This window comes from Rhineura floridana, chromosome 13 (genome assembly GCF_030035675.1).
Source record: "Rhineura floridana isolate rRhiFlo1 chromosome 13, rRhiFlo1.hap2, whole genome shotgun sequence".
In the NCBI taxonomy this organism is placed as follows: Eukaryota; Metazoa; Chordata; class Lepidosauria; order Squamata; family Rhineuridae; genus Rhineura; species Rhineura floridana.
Genome location: NC_084492.1, coordinates 6,565,408 through 6,588,423, shown reverse-complemented (window position 1 = coordinate 6,588,423; position 23,016 = coordinate 6,565,408). Strand labels below are relative to the sequence as shown.

The 23,016-nt window shown below is 47.5% G+C and overlaps 1 protein-coding gene across 1 annotated transcript; it reads right to left on the bottom strand.

Moving 5' to 3' along the window:
• Positions 1-360: 360 nt before the first annotated feature.
• On the bottom strand, positions 361-22,500 carry LOC133369380 (chymotrypsin B-like). The gene is made up of 7 exons (XM_061594654.1): positions 22,395-22,500; positions 13,271-13,416; positions 11,564-11,643; positions 8,654-8,732; positions 5,162-5,342; positions 3,786-3,919; positions 361-600 (listed from the first exon to the last, which is right to left on the bottom strand). Exons 1-7 carry the CDS (start codon positions 22,498-22,500, stop codon positions 439-441), a joined length of 888 nt encoding a protein of 295 aa, XP_061450638.1. The 3' UTR covers positions 361-438.
• Positions 22,501-23,016: the final 516 nt, after the last annotated feature.

The following is a 23,016-nucleotide window of genomic DNA, read 5'->3' as shown; positions in this document are numbered from 1 at the left end:
TTCTGGGTTGCCAGGCTGTTTTGGCATGGCTCTCCTGAGGCAGCCATAGGGAATTTGTAGGGCAGAAGTGGCTAACCTTTTTCTGCTCAAGGGCCTCATTGAGCATTTGTCACCTCTCCGAGGGCCACATGGTAGTCCATTTGCAGTCACATGCATAGGCACTACATACTTGTGCATGCACACATTTGCACACATACACACACACACACAGCAGCATGTTTGCTCTCCGGGGCAGTGCTGGTGCAGGAGGGTCTTGGGGCCATGCTCCAAAGGGGAGTTCTTAAGCCCCTGCTTCAAAAGGGTGTGGCCTGTGATTAGAACGTGTTGTGTGGCAGGAGGGGCCAAGCAAGAACAGGGCATCATAAGACTGGTCTCACAAGGCAAAACAGGCTTTATTCATCCCCTTGCACTTGTCCCTTCTCCCTCGGCTCAGGCCGCTCAGTTATTGGCCATGGTTTCCTCAGCCCAAGCGCGGAGGTGGCTGACCCGAGCGTACACAGCAGGGGTGGTGGTTGAGCAACGGCTGCTGCCCCAAGACACAATACCCACCAATTTCCAGACACCATCCTGCTGGCACACAAGGGGTCCGCCAGAGTCGCCCTGCAAGCAGAAGATTAGCAGCTTAGTCTTTGGGGTAGGTGAGTTGTCCTAGGTTTCTGCCCTAATTCTCTTTTCCCACCAGCTTTTTTTTTTTTTTTGGAGCCAGGACAATCTTTTGGGATTTTTTGCACCTTCTATAAAAGTTGATGTACAGTTTCATGTTCTTCTCCCTGCTTTTCCCATGCCCACCTTTCACAACCCTTGGACAAATGGCAGATGACGTGGGAAATATTCTGTTCCTAGAATGTTCTATTTCACTCTGAGGGACTCTTGAGAATCCCCTGGTCTCTGCCACTGTTGCTTTTCAGGGTTTTCTGTGTCTTCCTCCTGGCTTTTTCCCCTCCCCTTCAGTTCTGTGGCTATTTTTGTTTTTGCAGTAAAAATAAATAGTAGTGCTTATCAGTCCAGTATGGACTGGCAACGTGATACTGAGGCTTTTAAGAGCTACTGTAACTTTAATTAGTAGATTCTTTCTTGCAATTTCTGCTCCTGTTCTTGCTCCCTGTCCAGTGCAGCTGGAAGATTAACTAAGGAGCAGTTGATCACTAATCACCTTTGGTTCCCTGAAGGCATGTGGGGTGTTAATTACAGATTTCCTTTCATTTTTCTTTTATAGCAAAATACCATCCCCCAATTAATTAGCTTCTGTTCCCCACAGGAAGGAACAATTAGCAATAGGAGGAGCCGAAGTTGCAAGGAGGAAGCTGCTAATTAATTTTGCATGGGACCTTTGCTAAACAGGACGTATGAGTAAATGTTAAAGAATCTTGAAAAATGAAATGGTCTGCCTTCAAGTCGATCCCAATTTATGGCGACCCTATAAATAGGGTTTTCATGGTAAGCGGTATTCAGAGGTGGCTTACCATTGCCTTCCTGTGAGGCTGAGAGGCAGTGACTGGCCCAAGGTCACCCAGTGAGCTTCATGGCTATGTGGGGATTCGAACCCTGGTCTCCCAGGTCGTAGTCCAACACCTTAACCACTACGCCACACTGGCTCTCTTTTAAAGAATCTTAGGCATGGGCTTTTTCAACCCCTCCAGGACAAATACACATAACTCGTCTGTCATCTTTTTACTGACTCCTGTAATTTTTGACAGCCGAGGGGTTAGTAAGAAGGGGATGGGCCACAGCTCAGTGGCAGAGCATCTACTTTGGATGCAGAAGGTCCCAGGTCGTGCTTGGAGAAACCCCTGCCTGAAGCCTGGAGATGCTGCTTGTCTGTGTAGACAGTTTTGAGCTAGATGGACCAGTGGCCTGACTCGGGATAAGGCAGATTCTTACATTCTTATGTACCTATGTTCAACAGCTCCAGCTGTTCTTACCACAGAGAGGCGGTGAGGGGAATGTTGAATTTCTGCATATCAAGCACCAGTTAAAGGGACAGAAACCTTGTCAGGACAAACGGTGGCAGCTCAAGCTACACAAGAATCTGTGCCACCCTTTAAACACTTTAAAAGGCAGGGCGAGTTCTCTTCTCACACTCCTTTAGAGCTCACTAACATTTCATTTAGATTTCTTATTTACTTCAAAACATGCAACGCTGTATCAAATTAATGCTGAAGGCAGGCAATAATTTAGAAAGCTGACAGTGTTTTGGGGGGAGATGTTTTGCTCCCCATGAATTTTTTTTTAACCTGCATCAGCAACTTGAGTGCTACTGTTGATGTGGCAGTTACTCCCAAGTAGTCAGCATGAGGAGGGATCACATTGCTCAGCTTCCCAGCAAAGGGCTGTAGCTCAGTGGTAGAGCACGTTCTTTGCATGCAAGAAGGTGCTGTGTTCAGTCCCTCACATAGAATCATAGAATAGTAGAGTTGGACAGGGCCTATAAGGCCATCAAGTCCAACCCCCTGCTCAATGCAGGAATCCAAATCAAAGCATTCCCGACAGATGGCTCTCCAGCTGCCTCTTGAAGGCCTCCAGTGTCGGAGAGCCCACTACCTCTCTAGGTAATTGGTTCCAGTGTCGTATGGCTCTAACAGTTAGGACATTTTTCCTGATGTCCAGTCGAAATCTGGCTTCCTGCAACTTCAGCCCATTGTTCCGTGTCCTGCACTCTGGGACGATCGAGAAGAGATCCCGGCCCTCCTCTGTGTGGCAACCTTCCATGTACTTGAAGAGTGCTATCATATCTCCCCTCAGTCTTCTCTTCTCCAGGCTAAACATGCCCAGTTCTTTCAGTCCCTTCTCATAAGATTTTGTTTCCAGTCCCTTGATCATCCTTGTTGCCCTTCTCTAAACCTGTTCCAGTTTCTCTGCATCCTTCTTGAAGTGCGGAGACCAGAACTGGATGCAGTATTCAAGATGAGGCCTAACCAGTGCTGAATAGAGGGGAACGAATACTTCACGCGATTTGGAAACTATACTCTTAATGCAGCCTAATATAGCATTTGCCTTTTTTGCAGCCACCTCACACATAGAATCATAGAATAGCAGAGTTGGCAGGGGCCATCGAGTCCAACCCCCAACATCGCACGTATCTCCCAATTGCAGGGGTGGCTGGGGGCTCCATGTCAGTGGGGCCATCGAATCCACTCCAGGGGACAGTCTGAACTTTGACGGAGCTGTTCCAAGGGCTGCCACGGAGCCACCAGCAGCCACTGCCAGGCAGGGTTGGGGAAGGCTGCATCTGGTCCCTGTCAGGCAGCGTGGATACTTCTGAGCTACATGGGCTGACTTTGTACAAGGCATCACATACAACAGAGTAACCTTCCCTACGGGTACAGACGGACAAATATGTTAATTTGGGTTTCTCTCACTGTTTTCCGTTTTTAGTTCATCACATTTCTACATCAGTTTCCCATTATTACTTTTTAGGGGGGAAAATCCTCACAAAAATTTGTCAGCATTTTAGTGCACACCTCTCCAAATATACACATTTTTGTATGCCATTTTTGCCTAATTTAATGCATTGTGTATGCTATTTCATGAGTGTATGTATTTTTATGCACACTTTCTTGGTCGAAGAGCCGCGTGGCAAAAGCCAAAGTGTGGTTTTTGATGGATAGTTGCGTTTTAGTTTCCTGGGAAGTGCAAGCTGGTACTTCAAACAGAAGTGTAAACCCAACTGAATTTCTCCCCCCTCCCTCTCTGTGGGTGCCAATGCCTGATGTTCTCCTCCAAAAAAAGTAGGGATATGGTAGAGGAGCATTTCAGGGATAGTGGAGAGGGTCCCCTGCACTCACCATGCATGAAGAGGAGCCGGCTGCCCCCGCGCAGATCATCAGGTCGGAGATGTTGCTGCCCCAGGTCTGCTTGCATTGCTCATTGGACATGAGGGGCAGGGCTGTTTGTTGCAGCTTGTTGGGGGTGGTCAAAGCTGCAGGAAAGAGGATCGAAACAGCACTGGCTACTGCTTGCTTTGGTACAGCCTGGGAGGTACACCAGAAGAGCCCAGAGGCCGGATCAGGCCAATGGAGGCCCATCTAGTCCCACATCCTGTTCTCTCAGCGGCCAACCAGATGTGGGGCCTTCCTTGCTTGGAGTAAAATATCTGGCCCCCAATCGCCACAGAAGATTTTCTCCCTCCTAACAAGGTGTTTTGGAAAGCAAGGTTTGAAGGAAAGGGGAGCCAAGAAGGATTTCCCACTGACTTGCGCAATGACTGCTCACTTCACAGTAACCTAGTTTTTTTGGGGGGGGGGTGCACTAAGTGGATGGAGAAGTTTTTCTATGTTCATTTCTGGGCAACCTGCCAGGGACCACATGCTAGTGGTCAGGGGTATAGTTGTCCAGGGTCTTGGGGGGGGCTTAGACCCCTTACTTTTTTAGGGAGCCAGGTCCCAGCAGTCTTCAGGGACGGGTCCTATGTCTTCACTGTCCTATGAGCTCATCAGCATGAAAGGGGAGTGTGTTAGCCACTGAGAAGAGTCTTCTAATGTTTCCTTGTCCTTTCCTGCTATTGAAGCCAATCAGAGAGAAAGAAGACTCTTCTCAGTAGCTAACACTCCCCATTCACCTGTCGTTAGAGGACAAGGCTCACATGAGAAGGACTGAGGAAAGTCGAGATGATGCCGGAGAGGAAGCCAGCAAGTGAGGGGGTGTGGCGTGACTATCATGAAGGGACCTTGCACTTCTGGATTTGCCACTACAGTACTGTTTGTGTTAGGCTGGGCCAGAGGCAAAGGGAGGCAGAGGAAGTCGTGTAAATTTTAACTTTCTACGGTGGGCTGGATTCTACACTCCCCTCTCTGTCCTCCATCCAGGCACTTGCAGAGTTCAAAGACAAATTCCAACCAGGCAAAACTTTTGCCAGGAGGATGCAAAATGGGGCTGGTGAGGGGGTGTGACTGAGGAAGAGGCAGAGCCTGGGGAAAGTTCTGAGGGCCAGACAGAGAGGTCTGGAGGGCCGCATTTGGCTCATGGGCATGAGGTTCCCCCCTTGCAGTAAAGGGACTGCTACTGTTTACCTCCCCATCAGTGGACCTGAGAAAGGCACTTGCGCTGGGGATGTTCAGTGTCCAGGGGGGCCCCACCTCCTGCACCCAATGCAACTCTCCCAGCCCAAAATGGGCAAAAAGCAGCCCCCTCCAGCTCTTTCCTTGCGGTACAGCAGACCCACCGTTGTAGCGCGTCTTTCCCCAGCCAGTGGTGACACAAACATCTCCACTATTGAACTCATTTGCGCTCTGTGTCAGGCACACGGGGGCCACAGTGTCCGTCAGCTCAGCAGGGGCGGCCAGCTTGATGAGGGCAATGTCATTGTTGATGGAGACAGGGTCCCACTCGGGGTGGGTGAAGACCTGATGGACCAGAGAGAGATGGTGGGTGCTGCAAGCGGGAGAGCGAGGCGTCTCACCAGAAAGAACACTTTAAAGGCTAACACATTTATCACGACATAGGCTTTTGTTGGCTACAGCCAACTTCAGCAGATGCATGACGTTTATCCTGAGTTACAGCTACTGTATATATATGTGTGTGGTTTGGGGAGAGGGATTGTAAACAGTGAGGTCAGAGGGAAATGAACTGCCGATTAAGTACGGACAGTGATAATTATGCAATTATCAGTGGTAATTCACAAAAGCAGAGGTTGATAACACAAACGTTCTGACATTGGTAAGCCAGTTAACACATGCATCTATGGCAGCCTTTCCCAACCAGTGTGCCTCCAGATGTTGTTGGACCACAACTCCCATCAGCCTCAGCCAGCATTGCCAATGGTCAGGAAAGAGGGGGATTGTAGTCCAGCAACATCTGGGGACCCAAAGGTTGGGAAAGGCTGATCTATGGCCATACTGGCCTGAACACACCTGATATCGGAAGCTAAACAGGGTCAGGACTGGTTAGTGCTTGGATGGGACACTGCTTGGAAATACCATCGCTGTCTGGGAATTTATCACTGTTTGTACTTTTCTGTATTTCATTTCCCTCTGACCTCACTGTCTACCACCACCACCACCAAAAAGCAAAAAACCACATGTGCATTTATACCTGCAACTCAGGATAACACTTCATGTGTATGATGAAGTGGAATGCAGCACACAAACGCTTATACCATTGAGGCCTAGTGTGGTGTATAGTGGTTAGAGTGTCAGACTGCAACCTGGGAGACCAGGGTTCAAATCCCCGCTCAGCCATGAAGCTCACTGGGTGGCTTTAAGCCAGTCATTGTCTCTTAGCCTAACCTACCTCACAGGGTTTTTGTGAGGGTAAAATTGGGAGGGGGAGAACCATGGCTGTATGCTACGTTGAGGTCCTAGGAGGAAGGGTGGGATATAAATGCAATAAATAAGATAAAATAGATAAAAATAAAATAAAGAGAAATCTGAAGCGCTAAATATACTTTCTCTATATTCAGTCCACAAGTGATAGTATTGATATATTGTAATTCAGTAGTTTCATGTCGCAACCTGAATTACAAGGCATCAAACGGTTCAATGCTATCACGTGTGGTTTGATCTGAAATAGAATAATTTTTCAGCACATGATATAAGTTAATTGGCTTACCAATGCCTGAGTGCGTGTCTGTGTATCAACAATTGTTTTGTGAATAGCTGCTGTTAATAATATAATTTTCACTGTCTGCACTTTTCTGCATTTCATTTTCCTCTGGTCTCATTGTTTACAACTCCCACCACCATCACCAAAAAACAACTCAGGACAACACTTCATGCATCTGATGAAGCGGAATGCAGTCCACAGCTTATACCATGATGAATGTGTTAGCATTTAAGATGCCACAAGCCTCTTTCTCTGTTTCCACACCATAGATTTAAAGCACATCCAACACACATTTAAAGCACACGACTTCCCCCAAAGAATCATGGGAACTGTCATTTGTTAAGGGGACTGGGAATTTGTAGCTCTGTGAAGGGAAAGCCACAATTCCCAGAATTCTTAGGGAGAAGTCATGTGTTTTAAATGTGCTTTAAATCTATGGTGTGGATCTGCCCTTTGATGCATTTGTTGCCACAGATTGAATTGGCTACCCCTCAGAAAAAGAAGGCCTCATCAAAGCATTCCTGTTTTCCCACCCATACTTCTTTGCTGGCCCATCACCGTTGCATCTGATCACCAGGATCTGTCACAGACACACAGTCCTGCTACTAGCCCTTGTGCAGCAGTCATTGTGCCACAGGGCCAAAAAAGGCTGCAGACAGTGCTCACACACACACACTTCCTGGGCCCTCCCTTCCTGCAGCCTCAAGGGATGATGGCAACCCAGCAACATGGCTTGATGACCACGTGACACAAGAAAAGGGGTCCATTCTCTAGCCTAGTTCCTGAGATAAAGAGTCAGGAGCAGCGGTCTGGAAATGAGCTCGCTCCACTGTATGGAAAAGGGGAAGCAAAGGAAAACACTAACTGGCCCTTGTTTTGAAACTCTGGAAGTTGGGCTTGACCTCAAAAGCAGGCAGGTTTTCTCCCCAGCTCCTCTCTCCTAGCTGAAGGGGTTCACGGTGTGGAAATCACAGAGACCCAGCACCTCTTCTTTCCTGCAGGAACCTAACAAGTCACTTAGGGTGGCTCCAGACTATTTTGCAAGGGGGATTCATGTGCACGCCTGGCAATTTAGGTTTGCCTGAATAAAGTGCTCTGTCACCCTTATGCGACACATCCACTTTAAAAACATGCACACACTTTTGGCAGGTAGGAAAGCGATGGGAAAATACATTGAAAAGTGTGGGACGATTAATGGGAAGATGCAAGCCAATCAGGGTGAATGCAGGATGAATGCTCATTGTCATATAACTGCTCCACAAATAAATCAGAACAAATACTCAGTAAAGACTAGAGATAGGACTCACCTACATGGTGATTTACTGTGTGTTTGGTGCTACTCACATCTCCTTTTAATTCACATGGTTCACATGATGTTACTGGCAAACAGAAGCTATCACGCAGTTTCCCCCCTGTAAATCCGTACTAACCCAATCCCCTGATAATGCGAAAAGGGAAGAAAAAAAAGTCTTCACTCCGTATCTCTAGTGCTTACAGACGCTCTGCTCCAATGCTTTTAGGTGGGTGTGTCAATTGTTCCCCTCTCCATGCCCACTATCTCCTCCTCCCTTCTTTAATTTTATTTCCTGTGGGCTGACAAACAACTTCTAGCTGCTTTTCTCCATACTGCTGGCCTTTTTTATGTTGCTGCAAATGTTGCCTTATTTTTCCCTAACTTGTGCACAAATGCATTACACTGATCAAACAAAGATTTGTATTTCTGCTGTACTGTACCAGGAAAAATACAAATAATCACACTTTCAGGTTGGTTTCCCCCCCCCCAATGAAACCTACTGTTAGAACAAAGTGAGCATGCTCAGTTGCCAAGTAACCAGAGGGAGTGGCAATGTTAAATTAGATGGTGTAGTAATTAAAAAACTTGATCCTTCCCCTCAGTATGAATAGAAAACACAGTGTTTGCAGTGCCATTGAGCCCTTACTGTGGACAGTGCAAATAGAAAACGGAGGTTAAAAACAGCGTGATTAGTACAAAGTAATGCTCCCATGTGGATAAGCCCATAGTCTAACCTCTGCCAAAGCTCTGTGCAAGCAAATCAGGACAATAATAAATAGGTCATGAGCCTCTAAGATGACTTCCAGCTGCTTTACCCACCTGTTCCACAGCCAGCTTCTGTATATTCTCCACAGAGGAGCTGCGGTCATGTTCACCAAGCACCACAACGTTGGAGGTCCTGAGGAAAACAAGCAAATGCTGTCAGCTGGCCCCAGCTGAAGAAACTGGCTCTAGCAGGGTTTGGCATTGCCACACAAGAATCTATGAGGGACCTCTGCACTACACAGAAAAGAGGCCCAGATATGAGAGTAAAGGCCATGATCTGTTCAGCTTGCAGACAAAAGGAGGCAAGGTCTTGAAAGGAGTGTTTGGAAGACCTTAGAGCTGGGCCGTTCAGCAGCTCAGGTTTAGCTAGCTTTATCTTCTAAGACAATTGAGGGATTCCAAAGAGCTCTGCTTTGATCTTGCATGATAGGTGTTGCAAAGTTTACTTTTTATGAAGAAAAGCGACTAATAAGTTTGATTAATACTTTAATTGGCTTTGTTGGCTTGTTTTTTAAAAAAGTGTTTTTCCCTTGATGTAGCAATTCAGTTCTTGGAATGCTAATCTTAACTGACAACAACACTGTTGGGGGGCCTTTATAATAAACTAGCAGCCTCGTACCCACCATTGCTCAGAAATTCTAAGAAATCAAGGAATCAATGTAGTTTTGAAATCCATGGTTAAAATCAGTCCAGTTTTTAATGGTCCAGTCGGCATCTTGATTCAAAATGGCATCCAACTGTATCCAAACATAGCCAAAAACCTACTTCTTTTCAGGAACTATCATGCAAAATTTGGTAACAAGAGGTGTTCAAATAAACAGCAAACAAACAGCTTTCAAAACAATATAGTAGTTATCTCTGGATTGCATTTCATCCTGACGTTCAACCCCACAGCTGTCTGCTGTCTCCACAAACGAGAAACTGGAGTAACAGCCTTGCTCACTAGCACAAACAAATCCATGAGATAAGGTCCCAGAGGCCTTTTATTTTGAAATTGAAGGTAGCTTCAGGGTTAGGGTCAGGCCCCATTCTGAGTGGAGGATCAGCTTACTCTACCAGCCATTTCATCACTCCAAATTGTCCTCCCCATGGAGTTCCTGATATATGGGAGGGGGAGAGCAATTTGGAGTGGGAAAACAGCCAGGAGAAGAAAAGTGAAGCACTCTGTTCCTCCCACCCACATCGTTTCTCCCCTCAAAAAGACAGAATGCCTCTGAATACCAGTTATGGAAAATCACAAGTGGGGAGAGTGCCCTTGTCTCACTTGTGGGTTCCCCACGAGGCAACTGGTTGGCCACTGTGGGAACAGGATGCTTGACTAGAGGGGCTCCTTTTGGCCTGATCCTCGTCTTATGCATCCTTGCCAGTGAACGGAGTAGCATTTATTGCATTAGCCCATAGACGTTTGCAGATTAAAACAAAGCACCCCAAACTGCCTTTAAAAGTGAAGTAGGCACCATGAAAATTCATACATAAAATATATGGAAATGGAAATGGACTGCCTTCAAGTCGATCCCAACTTATGGCAACCCTATGAATAGGGTTTTCATGGTAAGCAGTATTCAGAGGGGGTTTACCATTGCCTCCCTCTGAGGCTAGTCCTCCCCAGCTGGCTAGGGCCTGCTCAGCTTGCCACAGCTGCACAAGCCAGCCCCTTCCTTGTCCGCAACTGCCAGCTGGGGGGCAGCTAGGGCAGTGGCGTCACTAGCGGGAGTGCGGGGAGGGGGTGCGGACCTCCGGTGCGCGCCCTCCCAGGAGCATGAACAAGGTGGCTGGGCTTGCGCGCACGCACTCAAGGCCAGCCACCCTGTCTATGCCCCTGGGAGGATGTGCACCGGAGGGGCACCCAGCCGCAGAAGGCCTGGGAACGCCGGCGCGCCTCCCTCACCCCGCCGACGCTACTCCAGCTCCCGCTCTCGTCCGCCCGCCTGCCCCCGAGGAGGAGTCGGCGCAGCCTTGCTGGGCAACGGTGCGGGGCGGCTCTGGGTGTCACCCCCCTCATGGTGACACCCGGGTATGGGCCGCACCCTCCGCACCCCGGTAGGGACGCCCCTGAGCTAGGGTCCTTGGGACTCTGCAGCTTGCCCACGGCTGCATAGGTGGCAGGGCACGTAACCCCTGAGCCACTCCCTGTGGGGTGATCTTTAGCTGGCCCTTGACACCCAGGAGACACGAGCGGGGATTTGAACTCCCAGACTCTGGACTCCCAGCCAGGGTCTCCTCCCCACTGTGCAATACCAGCAGTTATAAAATATATACATATCCTTAAAATAAACAGGGCTTTGCTTATAAAATAAACATTACTAATGAAAGATATGTGTGTGTATTTGTGTGTGTGTATTAAGGTGCCATTAGAAGGCTATGGCTTTGAGCACACTAGTCGCCTAGAGCAAAGCATCTCTGTTAGCCACACCTAGAGGGGGAATGGGTTGATCTGCCAATCGGTTGCAAAAGCTCAATGAAAAAAAAGGGCACTCAAGTGGCTCCCACCAGGTTTTGCAGTAAAAAGGGGTGGGGTCGTCGTGTGTCCCCGTTTTCAGAAGAGAGAGGTGGAGACACACTGGAACTGGCAGAGCACGGAGCGTGTCTCTATCCTATGTCAGGATGCATTTAGTACTCTCATGTCTTTGTATCTCCATGGCAATTTACAGAAATAGAATCCAAAAAACGGAAGACAGGGAGAGCAACAGTAGGTGGGGCCAGCCCCCATCCCTGCCCTGACAGTTGTAAGGCAGTAGGGAGGCAGGCAGGTGGGGGCTGGTGGGGCAGGGACACATCTGCCCTACTGGGCCACCCTCCGCTGATCCTCATACATCTTTCAGTCCCTTGCCCTGACCAAATGTGGCTGACACATCTGCTAGCCTCGGCTGTGCGCATCCTGCCTCCACATATGCTCCCCCACAACAGCCTGCCATATATATGTCTTAATATCCCCACGGCAAGAGAGAGAAGCTCTGTACTCACGTCACCCCGCAGTGGGCGGCAGTCACCACCCAGCGATCGCTGACGAGAGATCCGCCGCAAAAATGCCACCCGCTCCTCTCCTACGAGGCGAGCCGAGACAAGGAGATGTTCAGAGACCCAACGAGAAGAGGGTTGGGGTCAGCTATGGGGAAGCCCTTTCTCTGCCTGAAACCCTGGAGAGCTGCTACCAGTCAGAGTAGAGATGAGCAACAGTGGCCACATGGACAAAGAGTTGGCTCGGGAGGTGGCCGGGCCCAGTCAGGTCCAGCCCTCCAGACACCTTATTGCCTGTGGCAAGATGGCACCACCGTCCCATCCCACATGCTGAAGCCAGCCGGACTGGTCTTTGCCCTTCCTGAGCAGGCCTGGCCCACGGAATTTTCCTGCCTGAGACAAAGGGCAGATGAGGAAGGGCTGCAGCTCAGTGGTTAGAGCATGTTTTTGCACGCAGAAGGTCCCAGCTCCCAGAACCTCAAGGATTGAGAAAGATCCCTGCCTGCAAGGCCGGAGAGCCACTTCCAGTCACTGCAGACACCAAGTGGACCAATGGTCTTCTTGCTCGGTGTGAGGAAACTGTCTTCCTATGTTCATGCAGGGTGGGGCTGTAGCTCAGTGGCAGAGCACCTGCTTTGCGTGCAGAAAGTCCCGGGTTCAAATCCCCGGCATCTCCAGGTAGGGCTGGGACTGTCCTGTTTGAAACCCTGGAAAGGTGGCTGCCAGTCAGTGCAGACAATACTGAGCTAGAGGGAGCAATGGTCTGACTCATTACAAGGCAGCTTCCTAGGTGCCTATGACAGATGGCAGCCTCATTCGATTTCCATAGCCAGAAGCCAGCTGGATGGGCAGCTAAATTTTGCATCGTCAGCCATGGCAACAGCGCAGCATCCCCCACTGCGTTGGAGTGGAGGGCAGCACGTCAGCTTAGATGGCACAGGGCAGGCCCTGCATGGCACACGCAACCTTGTCCTCCAACCCCTTCCCGCCACTCAGGCCCTGCTGCCAGAGGTGGTCATCGCACTCTGCCTGCCTAGTGGAAGGGACGGCCCTGCTCCTGAGGGCTGGCCGGCTGGCTGGTGAATACAGCGTTGCCCTCCAACACATTGATTCTGCTTGCTTACCACTGAACAAAAATGCTGGCCGTCTCACTCTGCCTAACGAGAGGGCTGGCCCTGTTTGCTTCTAGATCTGGCTCAGGAGGAAAGTCTCCTGGAGCTGGGAACAGGAGGGCAGGAAGAGACCAAAGATGAGGGCGGAAAGGGACAGGTAATATTCCAAGGAGATAGTGGTGGTGGAGGAGGAGAAGGAGGAGGTGAGCAGTAATTAATCTGCAAAAAAGGTTTCAGCTGGGTTGGATGCTGTGTCCTTCTGAGTTTTAATGCACGGTTGGTTGAGTGCAGCCCTGGCTATGCAGCAAGGGAAATGCATATCCTACACACTATCAGAAATGCTATGGCCAGCCTTTCCCAACCTGGAGCTCCCAAATGGTGTAGTCCATACTGGCCATGCTGGCTGGGGCGGAGAAGAGTTGTAGTCCAAAACACCTGGAGGGCACAATTTTGGTGAAGGCTGCTAGAATCTTTTTATTATTACTATTATTTCATATATTCCAGGACTGTATCCTAGAATTTTTTACACGCTCTGATAAGGGGAACTGTCAACCAACCGATGAAGCAAAGAGGATCCCAGTCACTTCTCAAGCACCATTACCTGCAAGGAGACCTGCCAGGGCCACGATCCAGGCACTGCCTCCTCCCCGTTGACGATGCGGGCATGGCCGGTGATGATGGGATGGATTGCAGGGACGCCGCAGCCTGGGAGCAAGAAAGGATGTGAGGCGAGGCCCTTTCCAGGTTCTAGACTTCATGTTGCAGCCTTCTGATACTAGCTGGGCAAGGAGACTGCAGGATGTTTCCATGAGGAATTGTAAGGCCTGAAGCAGAGAAGGGGCTCCTCTGTACAAGATCCAGGGCAGAGACAAGCTGCTAGAATCAGAATCATAGAATAGTAGAGTTGGAAGGAGCCTATAAAGCCGTCAAGTCCAACCCCCTGCTCAGTGCAGGAATACTAACATAGAAGCTCCTGCCTTGCCCATGTGGATCAGCTCCTCACTAACTTTCATCTGAAGTAACAGGGCAGAAAGAAGCTCCTAAATGGCTTGTGCTCTGCGCATGTGCGCGTGTGTGGTGGAAGCTGCCCGGAGTTTAAGTATAGAGGAAATGTCCTCTCTTTGTCTTGCTCTTGAGCCAGCTGCTTTCCTTGAAATGCCTCTCCCAGACGGATTTGCATCAAATTGTGTGAAATGTAAACATCATTTGTATAATTAAACAGAAGTGCAATCCTATCGCATAAAAACGTGAGAAAAGCCCAACCACAGAGGAGGAGCATGGTCATTGTGGCTGGTACCAATAGCTAGCCTTATCCTCCGTGGATTTGTCTCATCCTCTTCGAAAGCCTCCCAAGTGGGGAGCCATCACTGCCTCTTGGGGGAACAAGTTCCATAGTTTAGACTTCCCTTTGCCTCTCCTGAATCTTCCCACATTCAGCTTCATTTGATGTCCCCGGGTTCTAGCATTACGAGGGAGAAAAGCTTCTCCCAGTCCACTTGCTCCCCACCATGCATGGTTTTATACACCTCTTTCATTACTCGCCTTTTCTCTCAACTAAAAAGTCCTAAATGTTGTAACCTTTCCTCCCAGGGCAGCTGCCCCAACCTAGTGATCATTTTGGTTGCCCTCTGAAAAGGTGATCTGTGTGTCTCCTTAGTCTGCTGCGGTCCAGGTGCTAAATGGTGGCTGGCAGGGGTGTAGTTGTCCGGGGCCTCAGGGGGTCTTTGTCCCCCTACTTTTTTGGGAGCAGGGTCCCAGCATGGTCCCTGTCTCCAGCATCTTACAAACCACTGAGAGGAGTCTTCTAACATGCTTCCTTGTCTTTTCCTGCCAATCAGAGTGAAAGGAGGTAAGTAAACCATTGAGAAGACTCTTCTTAGTAGCTAACACTCCCCTTTCACGCTTCTTGACTCCTAGGAACATCTGTTGTTGTGAGAGAAGGTATTAACTAGGATCTCATTCTCAACCCAGCAGGGAAAAGGGGGGAGGAGTGTGGCTGTGACTATCATGAAGGGATATCGTACTGCTGAATTTGCCACTATACTGGCTGGCAACTTCAAGCCCCTGCTGCTCTGCCTTCTTTATGTCTCTTTATCTTTAAACTCCTCCTCTAGGATGCACACCTTAATGTGGTGAGGGGGTTTGAGAGTGTTGAAGAAGCTGAGAGCAATGCCGTCAGGAGTCTAGACCAAGAGGCTAGATTCCTAGCAGGGGCAACCAAGGCAGAATGGTCAAAGCTGAGACACCAGACTAAGATATGTCCAGACTCAGAGGAAGGCAAGGGTAAACCACCTCTGAATACCTCTTACCACGAAAACCCTATGAGCAGAGTATCCAAAATGCAACAGATAGTGCTGGAAGATGAGACCCCCAGGTCAGAAGGCACTCACCGAGCTACTGGGGAAGAACAAAGGACAAGTACGAGTAGCGCTGTGACTAATGATGCAGCTGGGTCAAAGCCGAAAGGAAGCCCAGAGGCTGATGTGCCCCGATGCGGAAGGAGAGTCCGGAGTTGTACGATATACACAATAGGAACATGGAATGTGAAGCCGCAGACCTGAACTTACAAGATCTGAACAGGGTGGTTTACAACAAATGCTATTGGAGGTCGCTGTTTCATAGGGTCGCCATAAGTCGTAATCGACTTGAAGGCACATAACACACACACGTCTTTAAACTGGACCTGGACCAGAGAACCCTTCAGCTACACTGGACTGTCCCCTGACAGACCTTCAAACAGAGGACTGCCCTCTGTAAAGCAGAGCACATGGCTACCCTATACAATCCTCCGGGGCCTGTATCACTTCAAAATGCACCCAAGGATGGTGGCATGATCTAATGCTCCTTACATCCGTTTTAAAAAACAGATCCCTGCCTATGGACAGCTAGCAAGTCAGGACAACATGTCAGAAACAGGGATTCAAACACTAACCTTCTCCCTGATGTTTATTGGTTTTTAAGCAGGAGTTTTAACATAGCATTTAAGCATTTTGGTCTTCTGCCTGTATTGTGGTATGGTACAATCCCAGGAGAGCTGAACCAGCCAGGTAATGACCCCCCCCCCAAGCATTTAGATGATGACGATTTAGCACTCTTGAAGCCCCAAGAATTTTCTAAGTGCTGTACATATATTAAAAGACAGTTCCTGGCTGCTTACAGTCTTACTAGTCATGATACAAAAGGAAAAAAGGAAAGGGGAGGAAAAGGGAAACTAACATGGGGGCAGCTGCCCACTCACTGGCCCCATGGATGGGGCCAGGCAGGTCTCCTCCTTGGATCAGCAGAAAAGGCCACACGCAGCCTCCACCACCTCCAGGTCTTCTGGAGTATAAAACAAAGATGATGGCATATAAGAATGGGAGCTTCTTGGAAGCTGTGGACATGTGACTCATCTTGAGTGCTGCGTCCAGTTCTGGGCTCCGCACTTCAAGAAGGATGTAGACAAACTGGAACAGGTTCAGAGGAGGGCAACAAGGATGATCAGGGGACTGGAAACAAAGCCCTATGAGGAGAGACTGAAAGAACTGGGCATGTTTAGTCTGGAGAAGAGAAGACTGAGGGGAGATATGATAGCACTCTTCAAGTACCTGAAAGGTTGTCACACAGAGGAGGGCTGGGATCTCTTCTCGATCGTCCCAGAGTGCAGGACACGGAATAATGGGCTCAAGTTGCAGGAAGCCAGATTTCGACTGGACATCAGGAAAAACTTCCTAACTGTTAAACCCATATAACAATGGAACCAATTACCTAGAGAGGTAGTCAGCTCTCCAACATTGGAAAGATTCAAGAGGCAGCTGGACAGCCATCTGTTGGGAATGCTTTGATCTGGATTCCTGCATTGAGCAGGGGGTTGGACTTGATGGCCTTATAGGCCCCTTCCACTATTCTATGATCTATGATCTATGAGGTTACCCACGCGGCTATCAGGCCTGGCATACCCCAGCACCTGGTGCCTTTGAGAAGCTGCTGGAATCCTTGCTCTGTCACCTGTCTGGACAGCGCTAGGCGGCTGAGCCTGCAAGGTGCTATTTCAAATCCCTGCAGTGCCCCCAGTCTAGCACTGCACCTGTGTTTTGTGCCCTAGAGTGACTATACTTCAGGGCATTGTGGGAAACTAAAACAGCCGTCTTCTGCTGCTGTCAGGTAAGATGGGGCCCCGCTGTTTTAAGAGGGGGTCCACCAGCAGTTCATTTGCCAAGGGCCTCCTCAGACCTAGAGCACCCACTGCTAATTTCTGTAGCTCTTGCCAAGCCTTTGCAAGAGACTTTGATTAACCCAAGCCTGGGTTACAGCGTCCTAGAAAGGGCTTGCCTCCTCGCTCTCCACCCTGGATGGAGCCCAAGAGCATGGGCGTGTGAGTACTTACTCTGTGCAGCACTGACGAGCACCAGGCAGGATAAAAACCACAAGGCTGCCATAGTGGCTGGTTCTGAGAACAATGCTGGTAAAAACAGGTAGTGGTCTCTACCGTTTTTATACTGAATGCTCAGAGCTAAAGTGGCTCAGAGCCAGTGGTTACGTGGGAACAAGCAAACCTGCCCCTTGATAACACAGTCAGCAATTGGCAGGACCCAGTGAAAGTGCCCACTTTGGAAAGAGTTGGGTTATTTTTATACCGATGGTCAATGGCACCTGGATGGTTTCCAGAGTGCTCTCTTTGGGGGACAGTCCAGAGGAAGTAGGTCCAGGGAGCTCTCTTCCACCTTGCTTTGCACATTACAAAGGGGAGTGGTTATTAATTAGTTAATTACATTTATTTATCACTTCACACAACTGAAAAGAGTCCCATAGTGATTTACTTATTTCTTCCCCACTTTTCAAAACTACAAAGGGGCTGGGAGGGTGGCGCCAAGGGAGAGGGCCTTTTCAGTTGTGGCTCCCCATCTGTGCAATATGCTCCTCAGTGAGGTCCACCTGGCGCCTTCATTGTCATCTTTTCAGCCCCAGGTAAAGAGGATACCTTTTGATAGATAGAGGTGATGTTGTCTGTTATTAGTATATTGCCAAAGCTTTCTGTCACTGCATGGGAGTGTTGTTGTTTTATTATTTCATTTTTAAATTATCTTTGTTTTTGCTTTTAACATTTTTGTAAGTCACCTGGAGACCTTTGGGTAACAAGCGACTGATAAATTGAATAAATAATAGTAATAATATACAACAACCATAAAAAATAAATACAATTTGCAACAGAATTAAACCATATTTTGTAACTTCTGCTGTTTTCTGCATATCATATCATACACAGATGAGAGATAATATAACAAGGTCCCACTAAAGTAAGACTCTGCATCTGGATATCTCTTCAAAATTACCCCTCAGCTTTTGGGAGGTCTTGGGTTCCTTGGATGAGAGTTAATAAAAGTAAGAAACTGTAACTAGTCCTCAAGAAACGTGTCATGTGTGTTATTATATACAGAGCTTAAAGTAACCCTGAACTAGTCTGCAATGCTGTGTGAGCTTGCTAGCGGGGTACAACATAAAATTACATAGTAAATTATCCACCAAATAATAAATATATATGAAAAGTGTTCATCTAAACTCAACGGAAACATAGAAAATCCAAACCCACTGAAAATAAGAGTGAACACCAGAAAGAGCCAGACTGTTAATACTACCCATATGCCCTAGAAAATAAAATAACATTTTGCCTGGCACTAAAAATATGACAATGTTGATGCCAGGCAAGCTTCTCTAGGGACTTCATTCGGGGGGGGGGCTACCGCAGAAGAGGCCAGTTCTCTCGTTGCCACCCTCCAAACATCTCTTATAGAGGGCATGCAGAGAAGGGCCTCAGATGTTGATCTCAGGGTCCAGGGAGTTTGTATGGGGAAAGGCGGTTCTTGAGATATTGGGGTCCTGAGTCATGCGAAGTTCTTTTAATCAGTGGAGACTGGTGGCTCCAATGTCAGTGGGGCAGTGAATCTGCTCCAGGTTTTAGTCATGGATTGTCATTCCATGACAGATTGGGGAGAAATCCTCTATAAGCTTCTGAGAAACCCCAGAACATCACACAGCACACAACACAGCTGACAACAGGTGGGGTCTCATGGGATTTCAAGGCAGGCAACTTCTTGCCCTTCTCAGAAATGTTGGAGGACTTATTAAAGTGAGATCAGGAAGAGTGGCAGTTCTGGAATCAGCACCTACTGTTGAAGTAGCGAGTGTTTATTTTTTTGCCTCCGAAAATCATTTTGTCCTGAGGTGGCTAACCTGTGGCCGGCCACGCACGTGATATTGGACTTCAACTCCCATCACCATTGACCATTGGCCATGGGGTGATGGGAGTTGGGAGTCCAACCATATCTGGGGGGAGGCACAGGTTAGTCTAAATGATTCAGGTGCCATAGGTATGCTTGCTTTAGGGGAAGTGGGGGTTAACATACAGATACTAACTCCCCAATACTGTAATGTTCAGAATGTTTCCTCTGCTAAGGTGGCTGTGTGTCCCACATTACTGAGGATAGCCCTCTGTTGGAAAGGCTATCTGGTCCAAGTAGTATTCAGAGATTAAAAACCCCAAGAAGAGAGGACAGCAGCCTTGAAGTAGTTGCCCATCAACAGATAACTGAGAATCAGGAGACTGAGCAGGCACACACATCACCTAATCACAGGGTGAGATGCAGTTGTTGGCAGGCTGGCTACGAGCCTATAAACCTGAGAGACACTCCACCCCAACATAGCTTATATGGTTTTTAAAATGGCTTCAGTTTGGTTCATTTTGCAAACAGGCTGATTGAGACCTGATGGAAAATGTAGCTGAAAGAGTTAAGTCATTTCAACCAAGAGGATATTGCCAGTTATGTGCACAGGACATGGCCTTTGGCAAGCCAATCAATGCATTCCCAAAAGTAATTGTAAGAGTTTGGCCCTCAAGAGAGGAGCCCATTGTTCAAATCTTATCAAGCTAGCTAAAAAGTGAATGCCACCACGTGTCTTCACAAAAGTAAAAGCCCATTACCTTGACCATGCAACTCATAACAGATATGGAAGTAAGGAAGAACACCTGCCTGATCCAATCAATTCTGCATTCTCCATTGAGGCTTTTATCCAGAAAGATATAAACACTGGACTCCTGGAGCCATTTTCTGTTCTGGTTGCCCAGTTCCACTATGAAATCACCTGCTGAATTGCTGTTCTGGGCTCTCGGTCTTGGTCACCCACCCTGCTGAATATCACTCTACTGGAAATATCCTGCTAAATCACTTAGCCAGCCAAAACCGAGGAGTCTGACTTGTGTCCTTTTCCTTCAGTATGTCTGGACCCCTGTCTGTTGAAACAGAGGTCCCTGCTTGCTGAAGCTGCCCCAAGGGCACTTTTCAGGGCTCCACTACTTTTCCCACTTTCTGCTGGGCCTTTACTAGCCAAATCAGAGATCCAAGAAGCCATTTCAGGACCTGCCTGTTGCATTTCCTGTTTCTCTGCGTGGCCCAGGAGTCTCAACTTACTCCAGTTTTTTTTCTAGATTGCCTATCAGGGCTAGAAACAGTATATCTTGCTCTCTATCCTGTCTATATAAAAGAGATGTAAGGATGACAGATTCATTCATGGAGGAACCATATGATGAAGAACCAGAAATTTTAGAATGTGAGGTGAAAGCTGCTCTTAAAATACTTAGAAGAAGCAAATCACCAGGAACAGATGGCATACCAATAGAGTTCTGGGATTGGACCAAGATGGAGGTGTGAAAACTGGAGGGAGAAATATCAATAATTTAAGATATGCAGACAATACCATACTTCTAGCAGAAACCAGTAATGATTTGAAATGAATGCTGATGAAAGTTAAACAGGAAAGCACAAAAGCAGGACTACAGCTCAACGTCAAGAAGACTAAAGTAATGACAACAGAAGATTTATGTAACTTTAAAGTTGACAACGAGGACATTAAACTTGTCAAGGATTATCAGTCCCTTGGTACAGTCATTAACCAAAATGGAGACAATAGTCAAGAAACCAGAAGAAGGCTAGGACTGGGGAGGGCAGCTGTGAGAGAATTAGAAAAGGTCTTCAAATGCAAAAATGTATCGCTGAACACTAAAGTCAGGATCATGCAGACCATGGTATTCCTGATCTCTGTATGGATGTGAAAGTTGGACAGTGAAAAAAGCAGTTAAGAGAAAAATCAACTCATTTGCAATGTGGTGTTGGAGGAGAGCTTTGCGGATACCATGGACAGCGAAAAAGACAAGTAATTGGGTGTTAGAACAAATTAAACCAGAACTATCACTAGAAGCTAAAATGATGAAACTGAGGTTATCCTACTTTGGACACATCATGAGGAGACATGATTCACTAGAAAAGACAATAATGCTGGGAAAAACAGAAGGGAGCAGAAAAAGAAGACCAAGCCAGAGATGGATTGATTCCATAAAGGAAGCCACAGACCTGAACTTACAAGATCTGAAGAGGGTGGTTTACAATAGATGCTATTGGAGGTCACTATTCATAGAGTCACCATAAGTCGTAATTGACTTGAAGGCACATAACAACAAAATCCTGTCTTCTGGACGTCCTTTTCCCTACAAACTGTAGCCTCCACAACTACTCCCTCTGCCTTTGACTATCTTTGACTCTGTGTGACTGTGTTTCAGAATCCATATTCTGATCCTCCCTGCCCAGCTGCGCATGACTGAGGCCTAGTCTGCAAAGCGAGCCCAGAGGGAGAGAAAAGGGCAGGCTAGAGTGCCTTCCTCATTTGTGCTGAACTCAGCGCCCCCCAATCTCCTCTTATGCCTTCCTGCTCCTTTGTGTGTAAGTGTGTGTGAATTTGGTCATGATTCGTTGTATGTAGCTAATTCCCTCATGCATATTGTTACTGAGCCATCCCCACTGATACTAATAGACATGATTTGTTGCTGAGCTATTACCCACTGAAGTGTTGAATGTGTGTATTTTGATTCTGTGTGTCTATGCTCAATAAATATCCCCATGTTTAAGATCTGTGTGAGTGTAAATTACTGGGTAAATCTGCCAAGACGTACTCTTGCCAATGTCTAAAGATCCTAATTCACAAGACCCTTAGAATGTGTGTATGTAAAACATGTGTCTACAGAGGACTCTTGCTAATACTGTGTGTCTCTATTTAAATTATCACAGTTATTTCTTAATGTGCATCTACACATACGCATATTAGCATATGCACATTATGCAAGTCTGTCTTTTTTTTTTGGTCCTCTTTTCTTGGCAAAACGTAAGTGCCCACTCTGTACCTTCTGTGCAGTTGCATAATCAACAAAGTGGCTGGCTTTATCTCCCCAGCAGAAACCTTTGCACTAAGGACTTCCTCCTGTATAGGTAGAACAGGAGCAACCAGTTTACTGTTTTCAGGTGGCTGAACGCAGCATGGAACTTGCTGAACAGAGTCAGTTGAGGGACTCTTATCACCCCCAGCTGTCCCTCCTAGTTAATGTAATCTCAGGGAGCACCTGGTCTCTCCTTCCTCCTGGTGCACACCTGGCTTCTAGCAGTGCTTTCCCAGTTGGAGGGAGCACCTGGTGCCTGATGCAACATGTTCTCCCAGCCATCAGACCAACGTGGCTGGAAGTGTAGTAGAAGAGGGTCCTTCAGGAGCCAAGTCCTTCAAACAATGGTGCTCAAACTGTGTTCAGACGGCCACTTGTGTACCGCCCAAAGAAAGAGGACATGGATTTGCATATATTTGCACATGCTAATTTATTAATATAGAAATAATTACTATAATTTAAGCAGCTATATAATACATCTCACCTTTAGAGAGGAAGACTTTGATTATATGACCTGTGTGCCTGCCCAGTTTGCTGCCCAGGTGCTCACTGTGGATGGGCAACTTCAAGACCTCGCTGATGCTCTCCATTCTTAGGGTTCTTTATCTTTAAACCAGACTTTGAGCAGATTGTGCTTCAAATAGAGGACCTCCCTCGGTAAAGTAGGCCATGTGGGCACCCTAAAACTGTGCTTTAAGGGCCCATAGGGTTCCTTGGAAGTGAGTCATGCAGAGCCGTAGCTGTAAAGTGGCCAGGATATTGCAGGACCCTTCCCAAAATGTTGAGTTTTAATGTTTTTTTTTCCTTTCTAAAATCAATCTCTTGACTTTTTATTTGCTGAGATATATGGAAAAGAATTTAGGAAGGCTTCTGCCCAGTTGCTCACTAAGAAACAAACTTCTAGGATTATCTTCTACTGTTTTGGTCAATGATGGCAAAGGTGTTGTTGACATAACTGACAAGCATGGGGCCTTTATTTTTCTTTAAAAAAAAAAACACCAGTGTTTTATTATATTCGTGTTTCATATAATTACATAAATTAGGCTACCTGTATTTATGTTTCTTGCTCCCATCAGCCCCTTTGTTGCATTGCTAGCTGCCCTCCT